The sequence below is a fragment of the Mercenaria mercenaria genome, chromosome 6 (assembly GCF_021730395.1).
Source record: "Mercenaria mercenaria strain notata chromosome 6, MADL_Memer_1, whole genome shotgun sequence".
NCBI classification, from domain to species: domain Eukaryota; kingdom Metazoa; phylum Mollusca; class Bivalvia; order Venerida; family Veneridae; genus Mercenaria; species Mercenaria mercenaria.
The window spans coordinates 71,941,709-71,964,271 of NC_069366.1; the positions used below are offsets into that span (position 1 = coordinate 71,941,709).

A 22,563-nucleotide genomic window follows, 5' to 3' on the forward strand; every position below is an offset into this window, starting at 1 on the left:
CGACTCATATTAAATAAAATAATAATTGCTATATAGTCTTTATAGATCATATAGCAAACTGTTTCTGCATCTTTGATAAAATATTACATTTTACCCCCTACGAGTGTTACATTTATAAGAGACTGTGCTCTACTTCTGTTCAATTACATACGAATTATGCAAGGGTCAAACAGTTGTAAATAAAATATGTAAAAAGATCCTTTGGAAGCAAAGAATGCAACCAAGAAGAATAATAGCAGAGTCAGTTTGATTGAGTCTGTTCGTGAGAGGTAATGAAATGAGCAACTCCTCTCACGCCCCCAGCATTTCTAAAACAATATTTAAATTATGATAAAATGTCGTAAGCTCAGTATTCATAAGTGACGTTATAAGAAACAAGAAAAAAAAAAGAAGAATATGTAAAAGGGAATGCCACGTACCAAAAACGCAGCCTCCACAAAACGAAACCCATTGCACGTAGAAATGCACACACACACACGCACACACGCACGCACGCACATACACAGAGAAAGAGAGAGAGAGAGAGAGAGAGAGAGAGAGAGAGAGAGGGAGAGAGAGAGAGAGAGAGAAAGAAGGTGGCCAATGTGTACATGCATGGGAGGAATGGGCTTGGGGGGTAATGCGGATTGTAGCACTCCTTAAATCACCTCATCACCACCCTCCTATATTCCAGCATTGTATAGTTTTGAAGTTGCACTCTGGGCACAAAGTAAAATGACAGATTTGAACCAAATCTGTGACCATGACCTTTGACCTTCTGACCAAGTTCATGCGCTGTGTATTTCATCTCATCGCCACCAACCCATATGCCAAGTTCGAAGTCAATGAATGTTTATCAAGTTGTGCCCTGGACACAAAATATGACGGAGAGATTTGACCTTGCTTTGAACTTGACCTTTGAGCTACAGACCTGGTTCATACACTTCGCACATCGTCTCATTGCCACCTACCTATATACTAAGATTGAAGTCAATATCTTGAATGGTTATTAAGTTATGCTCCTGACACAAAACATAAAGGACGTTTGAGCTCCATTCCATTTGTGTCCTTGACCTTTGACCTACCGACCTAGTTCATGTGATCCGCCCGTCGTCTCATCGCATCAACCTATATGCCAAGTTTAAAGTCAATACCTTGAATGGTTACTCAGCTATTCTAAAGACGAGAAATATGACGGACAGGCGGATAGACGCACGCATCATCACATCATATGTCCGTTTTCCCTAAACGGGCGTACAGATAGATAGGTAGATAGATAGATAGATTTAGATAGATTTACAAAAATGAATCGGTCCATTCTTCGTTTATTTCTGGTGTAGAAACATGCAGGTCGAACTATTTTTAAAGCTACGTGCCCCACGACTTACCACAATTATGGACATTTCAGTTTTTGTTTCAGGTGCAGATCAATTCATATTGCACAGTTGTTTTATGACATAACGTATACATTAGCCTGTTTAACAAACTATTTTTGTTGTAATTCTGCAATACTGTAATTGTGAATACCGTTACTAGCATTTTGTTTGCCTGTGTTCTATGCCTAAAAAGAGTTTATTGAATATTACAACAGCAGTCTTTAAAGACGTTGTTGTAGCCGTAAAACGTCTCGCTGTTATTATAAGAGTCTATATTCAATATCTGTATTATAAAATATTGCTTAAGTAGCTGCTAGGTGGGTGTTTAGAAGGACGTTAGGTCTGTTGCACATTATCATTATCTCATTTTCCTTTAACCAGACTGCTGGAATAGAGATCGAGTCCTTGTAATGATAAAGTATAAATTATGGAGACTGCTTCTACTACAAACCAACGTATGTCCATTGCTATGTTACTGCATCCGATACGTAATGAATTCAATGACTGAATTGGAATTTCGGGAAAGCTGCATTTCAAGACTAAATAATACATTACAAAGCCTTACCAGGTTTATCCTAACTTTGAAAATTATACTTCGTTGTCGTGCAACGCCTTCAAACGTACCGACGTCATGTCTGCAGGGACGTATCTGTACAACGTTTCTCCTGTAACTACAAACAACAACACATTACACGATCAAACAAACATGTTCGTTCACTGCAAAAATGGGAATTACTGATTGGTTGACAGTTTCACTGGAAATGGATATGGTCATTGATAAGAAAAAATATAAGACAGCAAAAATTGTTGCACACTACGTAAGTGATCGATGACTATTGATACCACCGGCGCATCAATTACGGTAGTTCTTTGATCATTTTAGCTAATGTCTTACGGGGAAACCATGGTCGGAATTAAGCTTGACGCGCACGAGAAACATGCATTAATCTAATTATTTAATAGCAACAAATGAAACGGTCTTGATAACAACTTCCTATCGATGAGGAAGATGAGTCCGTGTAAGATGTCCCTTTGTTTTGCTGAATTCTAATTAGTGCGTACACTTAGCTATCTAAAATCATGAAAATAAATGCTTCTTTAAACACCCTGGGTTGTCTTAAACTGACTTCACTGATTAGAACAGCCATATTTCAAATAAAGAATAATTCAGAATTTCTTACTATGAGCATACAACATAGATAGTTTTTTTGTACATGGACAGTGGCACAGTGGGAGAACTAGATAAACACGATATGTTATACACTCTTCAAAACAAAATATTGTAATGCCGAAAAATAGGATGGATGTTACAGGCACTAAAGTACTAGGCTTATTATGTACAAATGATAAGACACAGCTCCAGATTATCTTCTTCATTTTTTTTTTCAGTGGAAAACCACACAGTTTAACGTCAACAATCAACAGTTTTCACACGGATATCCGTAGAATATAACAATTAGAAAAAAAAAGATTTAAGTATTAAAAGATTCTAATATTCTCGTGGAAATCCAACATTAATTCATGTTTTACATATTCTTTTAACTGACCAATAAAACTGACCCTTATTGTAACTGTCATTAACTTTATAAACCAATCTAACCAAAGAAGGCGTTCATGGTAATAAAATTACAATGTCTAGTTTTGACAGCAATCAACACCTTACCAATCAGGAAGTCTTAAAGTTAAAAGTGCCCAGATAAGCATAATTACCTTATCATAAATACAGTTGAAAACCTTTTAGCACATTTTGGCCTATCAACGAATAAAATGTATAAATGTGTCAAAGTTGAGACAACAATAAAGTTTTGACATCTGTCATAAAACATATATAATTTCATTACACAACTTCATGTGATACAAAATACACATGTATATGTTTCTTTTATATTTAATTTTACTTACTGATCTTTAAGAAATATTATGATTTTTACAGTACAACAATATTAACTGTTTCGCTAGCTGAATATTTCAACTGGGAAAGAAAGAGAATAATAAATTGCTTGTAAAGAAACAAAACATTTGAAAAAATAGCCTATACCAGACAAATGAAAAATGACCGTTTTCCTACTAAGTTTAGAATGATGCCATATGTTATTAATAAATCCGATCAGAGTGGATCTGCGTGTTTGAACAGTAAACCGGAGGTACAATATTTTTAAGATGAGCTAGGGTCTTGCCTTTACTTTCCTAGTACATAAACATACACCCCCCCCCCCCCCCACACACACACCACCACCACCACCACCCACCCACACACACACACACACACACACATTGACCAAGGCGTTTTTTCCGTACATATCCTCTGTGTGTTAAAATCTATAATCATCACCTAAAATTGTTATAATGCCCTTATTCGAAGACATGGGGGTATATTGTTTTGCTCAATGTTAGTCCGTTGACCGTTAGAGTACTTGGTTCCCGAATGCTTGGTCTCACAACGGTCAAACTTTCAGGATGATTGCCATCGGACAGCAGACTACCCCTATCTTTTAAAATCTTTTTTAGGGGGAGACAGTAAGTTAAAGGGCAATGTCACAGTGTTCTTGTAACTGAAAATGTTTACGGTTCAATAACTAAAGAAACTTTTGGCCTACAGTCTGCAAACTTTACAGGATGATTGTCTGTATCAGCAGACTGAAAATAGTATAGTCTGTCATGGGGCCATACGTGTTTTACGAATAGCTCTTGTTTTTCAATTAATTTCGATATTTTTTGTTTCACAATTATAGATAAAACATATTTACAACATCAAGGGTGTTGGTTCTGGGTTCGCACTGATCAAATTGCGCGCATGAGTTTTATCTCGAGAAAGGCGGTGGCCCCGCTGCTCCCAATATGCAATCATTGACCACGCGAAAATCGGACAAAGTAAATATTGACGGGAAAAATTCGAATAGTTTTGCCACTTGGCCGCGCTTAAAGCTGGATAAATGACACGGATATGTCAAAAGTTCGTTAAACCCTCAGCGTGAAGTTGAAGACCACGCATACAAACTGTACATGTAATGTTTGTATTTCAATATAATTTTGTATATTTTTGGGAATAAAATATGTTTAAACCAAGCATACAAAACCCATGTTCAACCGACGCTAGAATACTTTTCTACAAAATAGGATCCTTACACACAAGCCTGCATGCAGCGGCTAGAGGTTGTACAGTGTGATCCGCCAATAAAGGGCAGCAGCAGACCTTGGACGGCACAGATGGCAGCTAACCATGATGTATGGAATAGGGATACGGTATCTCCACATCGCCGCTGTACCGACCAGGAGCCAAGCATTCAGATATGGAGGACGGACGTTTTGGCCACGGACGTTTTGTCCTAGGATCTTTTGGCCTAGGATGTTTTGGCCAAGAAAATTTTTGAAGTAGGATGTTTTGGCCAAAAAATTTTTTATTTCCATATTATGCAAAATATGATCTGGATGTTAATATGTTATCATAATTATGTTACATGTATAGTATATAGTTAAGAAAAATAATTGTGAATAAAATTTATTTTAATAACTCTTGGTTTGTTGTAAATGGCAAATATTTTCACATACACACACATATATACAATGTATACATATAATCTTCATTATTATGAAGGAGTGTAGTATTTAGAAGAAGATATATATGTATACATATAAAAAAGAATATAAAAATTAAAAATAAAATACCATTTATACATTCTTTAAAATAATCTCCAAACTAAATTTTGCATAATAGGTAACCACAATTTATTTTTGGCCAAAACGTCCGACCCCCAAAAAATGCCTGGCCAAAATATCCTAGGCCGAAAGATCCTAGACCAAAATGTCCGGGCCAAAACGTCCACTGGCTAAAACGTCCTACATTCTCAAATATAGAGTCCAGTTAAATGCGCCTCGGATTCAAGCCTGTGGTCTCTCGAGAAAGTTTGATTGTAGAGCCTAAACTCGATTATAGCACTTAGTAAACTGTTTTTATTAACAATAACTAACAATGTAAGTACTTGACAAAGTCAATTAGTACCAAGGGACGTAAATCGTACGCGCCTATTTCTGTGCATGGCATGTATATATTATGCCGCAGGTTGTCCAACTACATTTGCTAACATTGTGGTACTGTGTGGGTGAATTACACAAGGAGGCTTCTGGAAATGGCTCGTCGTCCACGAGCTTGAGACATTTTCTGATCTGATTCACGTGCGTATGTACATTACAAATGAAAAACAGAGACTGTCTGTTATGTTGCTTAAAGTTATGCCGCTACCGACATGTAAGAATGCCCACCTTTCATTTTTGAAAATATGAACAATTACAAACAATAGAGAACAAATCATATCTCTGTGTATAAACCTTAATGTGTGTTAGGTGATACACATGTATCAAATAAACACATCATAATATATACTGACACTGAAACACTGGAAGTCCTTTTTAACGAGTCTTTTTCCAAATAATTGCAGCTCTTGATACACATCAGCTAATTTAAATATATCTGGGAGGATTTTCAACATATGATTCAATATTTCATGATGAAATATTTTAGTGAAAGGTGGGCAGAATATACCTTTAATAAAGTATAATTAATATGCTATCATTTCTCTCTCGAATATAATTGTATAACAGTAGGTCTATCCCATCTCTAACATATTCTAAGTTTAATATGTCACTGTAACTGTGAAAACTCTTCATTTACTCTGAGTCTAAATGGTATACCCGCTATCCGCGTTGTACATATCCATAATGTCCAGTTCCAAATGGCAAGTATCAGCAGCAACTACGGCAAAGCTGTTTTAAGGCCTCTAAAGTAAGACTATTGTTCCTGCAGTCCCTTGGTAGTGTTAGAATGGTCAAATTCTTGAAAATTACTCTTCAGAAAATGCACGGGTTGCTTCTAATCAAAGTGCAGATCCGAGCATTATTTCAGGCTTAGCGCGGTTGAAAGAAGTTATCGGCCAACAACTCTGATAAAATCAGATAAAAAGAGATAAAATATATTTTGAGTCGGCAACACATTCTGAAAATAGCATAAGCTTTGACTGTGTAAAATAGCTGTGAATAAGAATTGATAATTTACAGCATAGTATGAGAAACATACTAATCCTACCAAATGTGATTTAAAACTGATAAAAAGATGAAGTGGTTACAAAATACCGGGATTAAGATAGGCGCCACAGTTTAAAACACTAAAAAGATCAGGGTGTCACTCAAATTAGAAGAGATATTACCTGGTCCCATGTTAACAAAACATTTTTCAGTCTCAGTCGAATTTGAGCAACAGATTTTACTAAGAATTCAAGATTAAGTTCCAATTCAGACTGACCATTAGTACAGAATATCAAAAGTTTTTGATCTTCCTAAAAGTTATATTCAAATTGGAGATGATCTTCATCAGATTGTACTGAATATAGTCAATTAAAACTACTTGTCCCCAGTTTATATGAAAATTTTCAACATGTTCATCAAGTTCGAACAAGTTTGGCATAGAATGTATATATGACACTGAAAAATGATAAAGTTGGTGAAAACAAAAGTTAGGTATTAGTAAAAAAGGAAGAAGAATTCAGATGCGTTCCAACAGTTTACAACATCCTGCACAATACTTTTGGTTATATCTATAAGAATATATTGCAAAAATCTGATGTCAGTATGTTTGTAGACCTTCAGAGTAGGTCTTACTCACTTTTTATGTATTTTTGAGATATTAATTCTTTTTCGCCTAACATGTGTGGGTTAGTCACTTTGTGAATAGTCATTAACTTAAAACATTTCACATCAAACATGCAGTTTAAAAATACATGATAATAAAACTCGTCTGAAACTGAAAATGTTTTGTGAATATGAGCCTTATTAGCATGTAGGCCAAATTTCACTGGGAAATTCAATATTCTCAACTGGAAGACAAAATAAGAATACAAAAATTGTATAATGATATTATTCGGCCTATGATAAATATTTTCACTTGAAACCTCTCATGGACTACTTTATTTTTTATGCACAAACGTCTCGGTCGTAATAACCGGACTCTCGCAAACTTATCTCTTGCCTTTTACCAAATTTTCTATCGCTTTTACTCGGATACACTGTAACGCGGATACACACAATCCGTAAAGACCTTTAAATGACCAAAAATGCGGATCCATCAAATATCAACCTTTGAAATGCACTTTTCACGCAAAATCATTTATGTGCGGTGATTTGCTTGATTACCGGATCTAATAATTTCAGTACTTTCTGGTGTTATTCGTTAGCAATTTCGTAAATCGCGCTGTCGGCTAGATCAAAGGGAAAAGGTTGGAAGATTCCATTGGTTGTAATGAGGGAATGCCTACTTTCTAACATCGACTTAAGTAAATCAAGACATTTAAAGACATAGGAAAGTAAATGGTACGATGAAAAATTAAATAATGCACTTTCTCAACTTTATTTCTTTGGTTTGTTACGATGACATAACCTAGAGATTTAGACCCCTATTATAAAAGTACACCTTGCCGAAAAATGGAATAGTCTAATATGTCAATCAACGGGAAAACCCGCCCTCGACCTGTGTAAAGAGCGTAAAGTAATCGTTGCTGGAAGTAAACAGCTATGTGATACAAATATTCGTTGGATTACAGACAAACTATCAACAATATTAATAACTTAGTACCAAATTGGATTAATCTGTTGTTTAAAGTTTGGATTAATATAGATTCCAGTCGAAATGGATGATTAAATGATGGGTAAAAACGCGAGTAAACACGGTAAGTATTCGGATTGTCCGGAGAGCTCCCTTGCACGGCCTTTGTCAAAATTGTCGGCCCCTGTGATATTTGTGTATTGTATTAACCCTGTGTATAGTACACATTATGTGTAGCTGGACATAGTACTCAACAGGGCATTTGTGTGTAGCTTAAATTTGCGTATATATTACTGTAGGCAATGCTTTTACTTATGTTTCTTGACAAATGATATCTGAAATACTTGGCCCATTTTGGGACATGCCTGAATGAAAGGGTGTTGTTGGCTTGATGCTGGTATTCCCCGCTCCCTCTCCCAAAATAGGGCCTGTGCGCATAAGAAACGGTTTATGGGGTGGAGGACTGGAGATGCCCCACAGACACGATCTCGTCTGTATAATTTGACCATCCTGTTTAAAAGTGGTGAGTACACTAGCCTCAGCCTGTTTAAAACAATTATAATAGAGTTAAAAGGTTGAAATATAATTTGTAAGTTTACATTTATCCATTGTTAAACAGATGGAATAGTAAAAATTAAGATGTATCTGAAAAACATCAAAAAGGAGAATTTTGTCTGTCTTGGTCAAATTAAACAGGAGGAATTTGCTGCTTATTTAAAATGTGAAAGTCCTGAGCACCTGGTATTTACCACAATTTCACATATTATAATGAATTATTAGACATCATAGACTGATCAGCTTCTAATCACTCGTGTCAGTCAGTTAAAGGCACTTGGCGAGAGAAAAAAGGACCAGAACCACTTTTCTTGCATACATACTGGACAGGGATTTTACGGGGTTTACATGGGTGCTAGGATACTCCCATGTTTCACCTGGGGGTGTAGATGCCTCTTGTGCATAAATTGCACATAAGTCATTTAAGTATATAGAAGAGTCATGCAGTAATTTATATTGTAGATTTGTTACATAAAATTGGGTAAAAATCAAATATCTTGAACATTCACTTTCTTAGTCTTACTAGTATATGTTTTTTTTAATTCAAAGAATCTTATTTTGGAAACTGCATACAGGCTGTATTACAGTATGATTAACCATTGCCCTGCTATATTTCTGAAATGGACTTGTCCGTCATTCAATTTGGGCACTACCACTAAGTATTCAGAGGGGTGTTCACTGAAAATTTACTGACTGAATAGCGAACAGCGCAGACCATGATCAGACTGCATGGATGTGCAAGCTGATCTTGGTCTGCACTGGTCGCAAAGGCAAAGACACTTGCCACCAGCAGGCTAAAGGTTAACTTTATATATAAATGCTGCCAGGGATAAAAGAAATCTAGAACTATATATAGACATGATTATTTGTCTTGGACATTGGTATTTCCTGTTTACAGGCTTTGATTTCCCTCATTTCCTTTAATTACGTAGCTGTATTAGAAAAAAAGTGCTTTAAAGTTTAAAGAAAGTCATAAATTTGGTTTTATTTTTACTATTATTTGTCGAGTCACTGGCTACGTAGGTGCAGATGGGAATATTGGGCTCTCCGTTGACCACTTATCCTCAAGTCTTGAGGCTCAAGACAGATATTCCTATCTGCCAAACTGTATTTACAGCCAGTGAAATAATCGTATAATACATACACCCCCAAAGAGAGTAAGAATGTGGAACAGTTTTGATATTGCAGAAAAAAATATGACAGATCACTGAAGTAGACTCCAGAGGCTCAGGCTGTCCCCATATTTAAAAAAAAACTTCCAAAGATTTCATAGACATTGGCTAGAATTGTCTTAAATCATCAGCACTTGCTTAGACTAAAGCATTATCTACATTTTTTAAACTTTTAAATTAGTGATTCCCTTAATTTAACTCCCGTAGATCTGGCGGCTACTTCAGTTTCTTGTTACTTTATACAAGCGTAGTATTTTAGTTATTAAACTGCATGAATTATTGTCATTTACTAACAGCATGGATAGTTATTTTATTTTAAATTCATGTAGCTGCAATTATTTTATTTCATGCTCCGCCCCCTGTTCTGCTTGATTCACAATCGTACACAGTTCACCGACCATGTGATACATCAAACCGTGAAGGTATGGTATTAACTATGTCAGCCGTGAGATATTGTTTAGACAAAAAATAATTTGTTTTTTAGGATAGATCTGTGACACAGTATATAATTATATCAGAATAGAATCATTAGGAAGTCCTTAAGCATTGGCTTGTAGTATCATTCTTTACGTAATTTTAACAGCATGTGTCTAGCTTTGACTAGTAGCTGATTATTTAGATTTGTTTTAATGTTGTTTTTTTCAAAAAAGCAGTAATTCATATACAGTGGCTGATACTACAGCTTATTTACTCTGCAATAATAATAATAATAAACACTTTCCAAAGAACTCGTAGCAGAGATAAGGGGAGTGCCCCTGCGAAATGCAGTTCTTGAAATCATGAACACTTCAAACCATTAAAGAACTGTTCATGAACTAACCTTCAACAGTTCTTGATTTGTGTTCATGAATTTTTGGACATGAACTGTCCTTAAAATGTGTTCATGAACAGTTCATGAACTACTAAAGAATCACACAGAGTTCTTGAATTGTCCATGATAAAAGGTTAAAGGAACAATCATGATGTTATTTTCTTGAATCTTTCATGCACTACTCATGACAGGTAGTTCATGAACTAATGAAGAATCATGTTCATGAATGGTTCACTGCTAGTTCGTGAAGATAAAATGGCGCAATAAAAACATATAGCACGAAGTTCATGAACTATTCATGTTCAACAAAATATCAAGAACTATTCATGAAGTGAATAGTTCATGAACTGTTCATGTACATTAGTTCTTGAAGTCATCTTTCACTTTTCATGCACTGTTCATGAACAGGGATTTTTTTTCCTTCTTTATAAAGTACCCCTAAAAGGACCTTTTCCCAATTGAGAAATACAATCTTTTTTCCCAATTATCATCCAAAAATTCCCCAAAATGACCAAATTAAGTTTGCATTTTGATGATTGCAGAAGGAAAACTTAGTTACATTGACATTCACCATGATTTAACCATTCAGACAGTTTGTTTGGTGATATTTACATGGAATTAAAGGAAGAAGCATTCTAAATGATGTTATTAATTAACTATAAAACTCCATTCATGAAATATGCATGTACTGTTCATGAACTGTTCATGAACAGTAACGTTTCATTTGCAGGGGTGAAGTTCTTCATTAATAGCATTGCTTATTAGACAAACATAAGTGTATTTCAAAAGGCAGTCTAAGTAACTTAATACTGGTAATCAGATGCAGTTTTTCATGGGGATACCCAAGCTTTTTTACTTTTCAAAATAAAGTCAAAGTAGAGTACTAACATATCTCGGGGAAAATACTTCTAACTTAATGTCCTATTGTCTGTTGATACATCCAGTAGATCAAAGAGTAGTCCTTTAAAGCAGACACCTAAAGCACATGCTGACTCATGGAAGGTTTAAGGTCAGTGGTTCTTCCCAGGTGCGCACCCATGCTGGAAATAATGCCCACAGAGGTCCTTTAATCCATCTTTCTTCATCATCAAAATGTGGCCATACATGACCTATAGTTGTGTCATTTTGGAGTTAAACCCAAGAAAGGTTATGTAAACATAGTGAATTATTATGTCAGGGTGAGAAAATGTGTGTCATGGCTGGGACTTGAACTGTAGGCCTCGGAGTACTGATGCTCTGCTGAGCTATCAGACCACTTACACATGGCAAAATTATGAAATTTGAACCAAGTGCCCCAAAAAATCAACCGTGGTATCAGGTCTTCCAAGAAACTGTTGAAAAAGACGTTAAACCCGAACACACACACACACACACACACACAAAGAAATTGTTTAGAAGTCCAGAACCATGCCACATGGCACAAACATTGACTGTGATGAAGTATTTAAGCTTTTTTGGCACTCATTTGATTTTAAAAAGAGATGATGAAGAAAAAAGGAAATTTGTCAAAAAGCTGTTTGTTAAGATATAAGGAAAAAAGTCACAGCAGTACTGATAATGGTCTTCTCTTGTCATTCCAGAGTGTTTCCTTGTGAATGCCCATCTAAACAAGGCTTGGGAAGAGCAAATTTGGAAGAAGACAACCAAGACTGGTTACAACCTTGCGAACTACAACATGAACCAGTCTATGTCTGTAAGTACAAAAAAAAAAGACAGAACCAGTTTTTAGTGAATTTAGCCCTTTTTACTGGCAAAGCTCTAATTCGGAGTCAAGCAGTGAGAAACTTAGAGCGTGCTGTCTTACGGACAGCTATTGTTATCTTAAAAATCTCTAAACAAAATATTTAACACAGTTTGTTGGAATATGCGACCATAATTATTGTATTCTCACCAAACAAATTTGAGAAGAGCAACATTTGAACATATTGGAATCACAAAGTCTAGTCTGTTTTTCTATCTTGATCTGGTCCACTTTTGCCTCTGCTAAAGGAAATGATAAAATTACCACAAATTTCCCTTAAATTTGATGTCTAGAAGTGAATTGATTGATCAGTAAGGGGAAAAACATAATCAAACTTACTACTTAGAATGAGCACACATGATTGTATTGTATAATTCTTTAGTCTGGCTAACAATTCTAAAGGGTTAGACACTCCCCACAAACAGCTGGGTGCAGTATAGATGGAGAAAAGAGAACAATGTTGCCTTATTATGGTAATAAAAATCTGATCAAAGCTATACGACATAAATCTATTTTCTTGGTGTATGTATTCAATTAATATCGGTAATAAATTCTGTAATTTATGAAGATTCTTATATTTGCAGTATACATTATTGATAAAATTTTGTATTTTCTGCTATAATCATCAAAGAAAACAGTGTTACTGATACGTGTAATGAAAGGCAGACAGTTTCAAACCGCAAACAAAATACTTTTGTAAAAAAAATTACAAAAGTTAAATAGTCGTGTCGTAATCTGAGATTAAGGAAGAGAATCAAAGTATTTTACCCATTCATGGTTTATTGTAGAAAAAATAACATGTTGGACACGCAAGTCGGGAATTTGTTTAGCCACAGTTTAAATAGTATTAAAATGTCTTTGATCTTTGATTCAGTGTTGTACCCTAGTCAGGTATGTAAGTTCTGTTATTGAAGTTAGACCGCAAATAAAATGAAAAAGGGGGGGTATGTAGATCGCACATTCGTGGAGCAGAAAAGATATTTTTTATAATACTTTTATTGATGAAAAGGAATATTTTAATACTGGGTTAAAAGTTTACTGGTACATTTAAGCATGTGTGATTTCGCTATTTGAAAGTTTGTAGACATGTTTTGTCCAGATATATAAAACCTCTATTGTTGCAAGGTGATCAAGTTTTCTTTTATGGTGTAAATCTTAATTCTCACCATTTTATTAATGGAATAAGATATAGGTGTCTCTAGTTTTGTTCAGAAAAATGTCTGTCTCACGTAACGGTTATTTCACACAAAAAGATTTAATAGCGCTGGAAATTAGAAAATGTAATCTTTAGTAAGTTGAAGGTTTATAATATTATGCAAATTTTTTTTTGTTTAATTGGAGGGGATTCAAAAATGGGAACAGGGCCTAGTTCGGCCCCAAAAATGACCAAAAAGATGGATCACTACTTCCTCACAAGAAAGGCATTTTTAGTCTTCTTCAATGAGAAACAAAAAAGTCTTCAAAAGATGGACAGATCATCAAATAGCATTGTAAAAAAGGTATTAAATGATAGTGATTCATGCTTACAAGATGTTGTAACATGTATTGATGTGTAATTGAGTGAGTCTAGTTGGTGAACAAGCAAGCAGATTAGTTATGTTTTATTTCATTTGAACAGTTGCTTAATCTCTTTGATGTCTGATCAATTCCATAGCTTTGATCTGTTATGTGCCAGGGCTTACTGTATTCTGTATTGTAGAGCCAAGAAAACAATCCGGGTTTGGTTTCAGTGCTTGACAAAGGTTTTTAAAGTGCTAGCAAATTATTCTTTGAATTTGGGGATAGATGGGTGCGTATTGCTGCAGATGTAGTAATTAATTATTGCAGAATGTGAAATGCATAAAAGTGTTTGAAGTTTTTCTTTTGCGTGATTTTGGTTCTTTAGATGTGACTCCAGTTATAAATATTTGTTTGACTTTGTGTGTTGTTTTTTTTTCTTCAGAAGTTTGTACATAGGATTACACTATACCTTGCATTCTTATGTTGCATGTTTAGTATTCAAAAACCTCTTTGAGCTTATGTAATTCCCCAGTGTTACCTTAGACTTCAAAGAGAGAGCTTACAAAAATTGCTCATAATCTGATTTTGTATTATCTTTGAACTCGTGGAACTCTAACACTGTATGTGTTGCTTTAGAAGCATATTGTGGTAACTTTATATAAAGAAACTTGGCATTTATGGCCCTAAGAATTTTTTACCCTCTATGACTGTCTGAATCGCTTGTTAGTAGATTGGAATCAGATATTTTCGAGTGTTAATTACTATGTGTTTGAAATGGTTCACAAGTGGGAGATCAAAGACACTGCCGCTTGCGCCCATTATTGTTCAACCTTGAAGAAAGAAATCTCATTAAGGGGATAAAAGATAACAATGCCTGAAAGGATGGGTCTCATATAAATTAAAAATATTGTTATCTTTGAAGGGGTATACTGTATTTGCAGGGTTTTAAGTATATAAATTGGTATATTAAGGAGATTATATGAAATATATCATTATAGACGATTTCCTTTCATGTTTGGCAGCATTTATATCATGTGATTGGATAATTAAAAGAATAACCATTTTTGTGTTGGTATGTCCAGAGGTCAAGTTTGGAATTTTTTTGGTGCTTTTAAATAGTTTATAGGAAAAATGATAGAAAAGCCTTGTGTCATATTTTCTACCTGATCTGTTTGAAACATGGTGAGATGATGAAAACTGGATCATAAGGGTCTCAACTACTTCACTATAGTCAAAAACAGAAAAACCTAGATGCTATATTTTCTATCTGATCAGAATGTTTGTCTTTATGAAATCTAGGTCAGGCTTAAAACTGAACCATCTGGTGTCAAAAAGTAGGTCATTTTATCTGATAGTCTGTTGTTAACTCTATAGATGGCAATTTTTTCTACCAGGTCTATATGAAACATGATAAAAGTGTTTTCTTTATGAAGTCAATGTCAAATTTGAAGGTCAAAAAGTAGGCACCAGGTCATAGAAAGACTCCAGTGGCCACAATTTCTACCTGACCTTTATGAGACCTATACTCAGAAATATGAAATCTAGGTAAGTTAATATGTGCCCAAGTTGTTTATCTGAGGTCAAAGACAGAGTCATTAGGTTGTCTTTTTAAATTTAAAGCCTTAATTACCTAGAGACCACATTAATTTTTCTATCTGATCTTTATGAAACTTTGTCATATTGTTTGTCTTTATGAAATCTACATGTAGGTAAACTTTGAAACCATGTTATCTGGTCAAGGTAAAAAGGTATGCCATTATGTCAAATAAATGTTACTTGTCACTCTGGAGATCAATTTTTCTACCTGATCTTTATGAAGCTTTGAATGGTTGTCTTTCTGAAAGCTACTAGGTCAAGTTTATAGGGAGTAAGAAGTTTAAATTAAGTCACAGTCATGAGCAATACTGTAGGGTCTTCATGGCCCTGTTGTTCAGGCTTGCAAGTACATAGAAGTCAGTACAGAAACTTTTTTAATACCACCTGAAGTTCTAACCCATTAAAATAAGAGATTAGGAGAGATTGTGAAAACTGTCTTTCAATGAAAATGACAGTTCAGGCTTTAAATGTGAAGTAGGTCTTGTTTGTAAAGGTTACCGTTTTTGCTGGTTTGCTGTTGCATATCATTATAGATGTTGACCTATTTCTTGTGAAATCTCTTGTAAACACAGTGTTTATATTTGCATTTTAAGTTCATCTGAGTGAAAAACGCTCCACACTGAAGGTGAAAGAAGCATTATTATTTCTACTATGATATGTTTAAAATTTGATTTAATGAAAATGATAACTTCAGATAAGGCTGTATACGGATGTTCTACGTTTGTAAGGTATCAAGCACTCATCCTGAAATTTTCAGGTTTAAATCCAGCTGGGGTCACAACATGCCACCCCAAGTAACACTAATACACCAAATACAAAATGACCCCCTCCCCCAAGTAACACTATTTAAACACCAGTATGTAGACTGAATGATTGATAGAAGCTTCAGGGTCTCTTCTCAGTCATTTGTATATGTTCCTCTTTGAACAGGATTGGGCTTTAGCTGAAAAGAAATATTTAGACAGAAGAGTCTTTGGTCATACTGAATGTAGGATTGTCTTGTTTAATCAGAAGCCAGGGAGCTATAAAACAAAGAGTATATTTTATTGATGTCAAGTAAATAATTACCTGCTAAAGTTGTTCCCACAATAAATTTGTCACATTTAAAGGCCTGGTGACAACCTGCATCTTAAGATGTGTAGAAATTATAGACCAGGGCTTGAATGACCATGTCAGATTTCACACCAATATGGTGGTCATTTGCTGGACACAACTATGGAAGGCATCATCAAAAGACAATTATCACCAAAGATCAAAGGGCTTGTAAATTGGAATTCTCACCTTCAACAAATCTTTGATGTTACAAGTAGCCATTCCTCCAGGTAAAGTACAGTTGTCTGTCTAGTATGGTGAAAATGTGTATCCTATTGGGACCAGATTTATTTTGTTTGAATCCTTGTAATAGGTAAGGCATTTCAGTTGCAAGTTTGATCCAGGCTGAATGCAAGCAAAACTGATGTTCTCTCTGATGACTAGACAGATGACAGTAGGTAAGGTCTGTGTGAGCCCTGATATTATGTTTGATCATCTGAGGAGTTGGTCAGTGGGTGTGACCCCTTGCTGAGAATATCCCCATCCCCAGAAAAAAGGAAAGTGAAAGCCTATCTCAGACTGATTTTATTATACAGTATTTTTTACCAGCATTCCTGGTTTAACATCAAAGTGTTTGTCAGATCTTGATGAAAGGGAATAATTATCATGTTATGATGTATTGTGGTATACAAGTCCAGCTTTGAACTTGGCTAGTATAGTTAAAACAGTGTAACACCTTGGGGCACTGACAGATGAATTATTAGTCACTTACACCTCAATTCATCAGCTGTTGGCATTTAATTAATGGCCTGGTCTTTGATTTTGCCTTTTGAAATGAAAAAAAAAATTTGTAATCAAGGCTATCTAATTTACCTGTCAATAAAGATTGCTATTCTTTATATATCTGTTTATACATTTACTGTATAAGACTCCAAGGTAAAAGATGAAGGTAAAGGTTAAAGACAAAAGTAAAAGACAATTTGAGGTGTTTTTTTTTTTTTTTACCAGTAAAATATATGTTTTGTTGTCAGCTTTATACTTAGTGGAACATGAGAATCAGAAATTATTCACAGGAATGTTCAGCTAAGGTATGTGACCAAAACTGTCAAAGTCTACCTCAGGCCATTAATGGTTGTCAAGGGGTAGTGCTATATTAGGTTTTCATGTATAACTTTTTAATGTATGACTTATGTTGAGAATTTACATAATATTTTTTCCTAGAAATGATAGCTAAGATATAATTAAAATAGCTGACTTTTAAGGTAATCATGTCTCCCACACCACTGCGGTGGGAGATATATTGATTAACTCCTGTCTGTCTGTGTGTTCGTGTGTGTGTGTCTGTCATAAATCTTGTCCGCACTTAAAGTTGAACATTTCATCCAGTCTTCATCAAACTTGAACAAATGTGTTTGCCAACAAGTCCTCGGCCAAGTTCGATAACTAGCCAAATCGACCCAGGCACATCAGAATTGTGGCCCTTGAATTACAGAAAATACTGATGCAATTAAGTGGTACAGGTCTTGGTGCATGGTTGACTCAGATACATAATGGAGAAGAAATGCCAATCTAAATGATAAGGCAATTGTGGGAGACATGCAGTTTTCTCAAAAGCAGCTCTAGTTATGCCCCCCTTTGAAGAAGGAGGGGTATCTGCAGATGTCAGTCGGTCGGTCGGGATGTAGACCAATCCGTTTCCGGGCCTAGGATCATGAAAGTTAAAAGGGAGGTTGGTCATCACCAGCAGATGACCCCTATTGATTTTGAGGTCTGTATGTCAAAGGTCAAGGTCACAGTGACACTGAATAGTAAAATGGTTTCCGGATGATAACTCAAGAACACTTGGGCCTAGGATCATGAAAGTTGATAGGGAGGTTGATAATGACCAGCAGATGACCCCTATTGATTTTGAGGTCAGTATGTTAAAGGTCAAGGTCACAGTGACCCTGAACAGTAAAACGGTTTCCGGATGATAACTCAAGAACGCTTAGGCCTAGGATTACGGAAGTTGATAGGGAGGTTGTTCATGACGAGCAGATGACTCCTATTGATTTTGAGATCAGTATGTCAAAGGTCAAGGTCACAGTGACCAGGAACAGTAAAATGGTTTCCAGGCAATAACTCAAGAACGCTTAGGCCTAATGTCAGGAAAATTCATAGTTAGGTTGGCCATGACCAGCAGATGACTCCTATTGATTTTGAGGTCATTATTATTATTATTATTATTATTATACCATATTTATATAGCGCCCTTTTCATGATCAATTTCACGTTCAAAGGCGCTTTACATAGTTCAAATGCAGCCACACAGGGCGCATAATTCATCCTCTACTAGTACAGACACAGAGCGATCTGACCAGAGGGACAGAGTAAGACAAAGCCCCCACGACAGAGAGATCAGAAATCAGATACAGGCTTGTCCGGCTAACTTAGCCTAGCTCTTTGCGAATAGACAACCTGGTTCTTTAACGTGCCCAGTGTATAGCACTGATACACGCAAGGATTGCCTGGATTTCTGACCAGTACACCTCTAGTTAGGTGGGAAACACTGAAAAGCGTTTCTGAAAATTCCCGAGTAGCTGCCGGGGATCGAACCACCGACCTCAGGATTGGTCATTAGGTCAAAGGTCAAGGTCACATTAGCCAGAAACAGTTAAACGGTTTCTGATCTTCTTGTCCAAAACCATAGGGCCTAGGGCTTTGATATTTGGTATGTAGCAAAATCTATTGGTCCTCTACCAAGATTGTTCAGATTATTTCCCTGGGGTCAAATATGGCCCCACTCTGGGGGTCACATGGTTTATACAGACTTATATAGGAAAAAACTTTAAAAAAACCTCTTGTCCAAAACCACAGGGCCTAGGGCTTTGATATTTTGTATATGACATCATCTAGTGGTCCTCTACTAAGATTATTCAAATTATTCCCCTAGGGTCAAATATGGCTTCGCCCTGGGGGTCACATCATGTACATAGACTTATATAGGGAAAAACATTGAAAATCTTCTTGTCCAAACCACAAAGACTATAGCTTTGATATTTTGTAATGTAGCATCATTTAGTGGTTCTCTATCAAGTTTGTTCAAATTATCCCTCTAGGGTCAAATATGGCCCCGCCCCAGGGGTCATATGGTTCATATAGACTTATATAGGGAAAAACTTAGAATCTTCATGTCCATAACTTACTTCATTCAATGGGCCTCCGTGGCCGAGTGGTTAAGGTCGCTGACCTCAAATCACTTGCCCCTCATCGATGTGGGTTCGAGCCTCACTTGGGGCGTTGAATTCTTCACGTGAGGAAGCCATCCAGCTGGCTTACGGAAGGTTGGTGGTTCTACCCAGGTGCCCGCTCGTGATGAAATAATGCACGGAGGGACACCTGGGGTCTTCCTCCACCATCAAAGCTGGAAAGTCGCCATATGACCTAAAATGTGTCGGTGCGACGTTAAACCCAAAACAACAATACTTCATTCAGATTTGGACCACATGCATAGGTTTGTATAGTTTTGAGTGGCAAGATGAACCTTGACCTGAGTTGACCTTGATCTTGACCTAGTGACCTACTTTCACATTTCTGTAGCTACAGCCTTCAAATTTGGACCACATGCATAGGTTTGTGTACAGAAAAAAACTTTGACCTTGTTATTGACCTAGTGACCTACTTTCACATTTTTGAAGGTACAGGCTTCAAATTTGGACCACATGCATAGTTTTTTGTTCCAAAATAAAATTTGACCTTGATTTTGACCTAGTGACCTACTTACACATTTCTAAAGCTACAGCCTTCAAATTTGAACCACAAGCATAGTTTTGTGTACTGAAATAAACTTTGATATTGAGATTGACCTAGTGACCTACTTTCACATTTCTGAAGGCACAGGCTTCAAATTTGGACCACTTGCATATAGTTTTGTGTTCCAAAATAAAATTTGACCTTGATTTTGACCTAGTGACCTACTTTCATATTTCTCAAGCCACAGCTTCCAATTTGGACCACATACACATTGATTTGTACTGAAATGAAATTTGACCTTGATTTTGACCTTGAGCTAGTCTTGAAATTTGGAACATTCAAAAATGGCTCAGTGAATGGTGCCATGATCACTCTGTAATCTCTTGTTAGGTTAATAGGTTAAAGGTCAAGGTCAGAATAAACCAGAATGGTAGATCTTTTGTTTACAGTGAGCTTATAATTTCTGTTCATTTTGCTATTACTGAATGCATCAAGGGGGGCATTTCGTGTTCGACGAGCTCTTGTTAAGTATTGATTTGGCAAAAACAAAACATGTCATGACTATCGGAGCTTTCTAAGGACATGATATTATAAAAATTATCACCACCCCAGATGGGCCCCCTTACAAAATAGCTATTTAAAGGCTTCTTGATTCTTTTTTAAATTTGGCTGCCAGTGAGCAGGGATACGATAAATATTTCTCATCATAAAATGATGTCATATCAGTTTTGCAACAAAACATTTAAGTGAACAATATTGGACTGTAACACTATTACGAGCCACCAATAGCATCAGTTGCAGTGGAATCTTTTCAGTAGTAAACTTTTAAGATATTTTTTTTGCTTCAAAGACATCCTTTTGATAAAGTACAGATTGTTGTTTATTAAGCATATGATGGATCTCATGTGCCCAGTAGGCCATTGATCCCTGATCTTATCACAGTCTAAGGTGAAACTCTGGCCAGAACAACAAAATTGATATAATGGGTCTATCAAAATAATGGCCATCTTTCACAATCAATAAAATAATTAATACAATACTGTCTCTGAGAGGCATATGAGTCACAAGAAAAAAATGGCATAATATTATACTGTGAAAGAAGCTGCATGAAGAAATGACCAAATAGTGTAGTTGGGTAGTGTCACTCTTAGTGTAAAACCAATACATGTAAACTTGTTTCCAGAACTGTATAAGAATGAATGGCAGCACAATCTTTTCATCCAATTAGTGCATCATGCTGAGAATGCACTTTCAGGTATGTAGGGTGTCGCACATCAAAACAGCCTGCCATTAAAACAGTAAGTTGGTAAAGATGCAGTTTTATATAAAAGGTAAATTATGAAATTTTAGAGGAATTAGATCCGATTGGGACAGTTGAGGGTTGTTTTAGCTGCAACAGCTATATCAAAATTGCTGAAGATGTTTCCAAGAAAAAGATCAGTTGAACCATTTTATTCTTCTGACTGGGATTGTATATATAGATACACAGAAATTATAAGCTAGGAGACAGTTTGTCAAATAAACAGTTTGCTTTATTGCGTGTAACATTAAGGTTAGCATAAAAAGGATGTGGCTGCCAGAATTCGTCTTTGAAGTGATATTATACTTTGATCTAGCATGCAGCATTATCTAGGTTTATGAGTGATTTGATAATCAAGATATGATACTGATATGATTGTATTTTGCCAGGATAATTAATTGATACAGATCAAGTAACAGGGAAACGGCTATAGGAAACTACTATGTTTGTTACTGTTTTTATGCTTGATAGAAAAAAGTGTTATCACAGCTATCTATTATACAGCCATGGATACAGCCGGGTGGTCTGAAGGCGGCTCATGCTAGACTGAGTTTTTCTGAGGATCCAACTGGCCGATAACTTGAGGAAGAATCTGAATGTAATACCCTCCCATAGGCAAACAGTATCACATACGTCAAGTCTCAGTTAAAATGTTCGACGTTTGGACTACTTTAGTCAGACCCTCAAGCCTGTTCAAATTTTGTATAATTATGTCCCTTTTTTCTAAAAAAATAAAGATAATCAGAGCCAAGAACGATCTGTCTGAACATATAAGAGTTTTGAATGGAAAATATTAAAAAAGGTTATCTAGTCAGAGCTAGACTTAATAATTGTGGACTACCTGAACATTTGGACAAGTGATGGTCATTAACTTTCATAGAGACTTTTAGACAAATGTCATAAGAGATAAAGATACGAGTTTAAAAGAAAAGTTGTCAGAAAATTTATTAGGTGAAAACAAAAAGCAAATTTATCTCTTGGTGATAGATGGGTTCCAGTTACAAGATTTATGATGTGATTATAATATGGATAGCATGCATAATGAATTTCTAGAGTTCCTAGAAATTTTTCCTCATATTTGCATCAAGTTTAATTTCTTGTATAAATAGAAACATAACTTGTCAATTTCCTTTGAACTGAAGCACACAAGTTAATTTCATTGTGGTGTAATTAAATG

At 35.7% G+C, this 22,563-nt stretch overlaps 1 protein-coding gene across 1 annotated transcript in view; it reads left to right on the forward strand.

The window, feature by feature from the left end:
• The first annotated feature begins 7,879 nt into the window (after positions 1 to 7,879).
• The window catches only part of LOC123548638 (protein naked cuticle homolog 2-like), an 85,054-nt gene continuing 70,370 nt past the window's right edge, over positions 7,880 to 22,563 (forward strand). Inside the window, exons 1-3 of the mRNA XM_053546890.1 lie at positions 7,880 to 8,071; positions 10,064 to 10,096; positions 12,066 to 12,178. Coding sequence (XP_053402865.1) covers positions 8,044 to 8,071; positions 10,064 to 10,096; positions 12,066 to 12,178 — 174 coding nt within the window. The 5' untranslated portion in view covers positions 7,880 to 8,043. The remainder of the gene's footprint in view (positions 8,072 to 10,063; positions 10,097 to 12,065; positions 12,179 to 22,563) is intronic.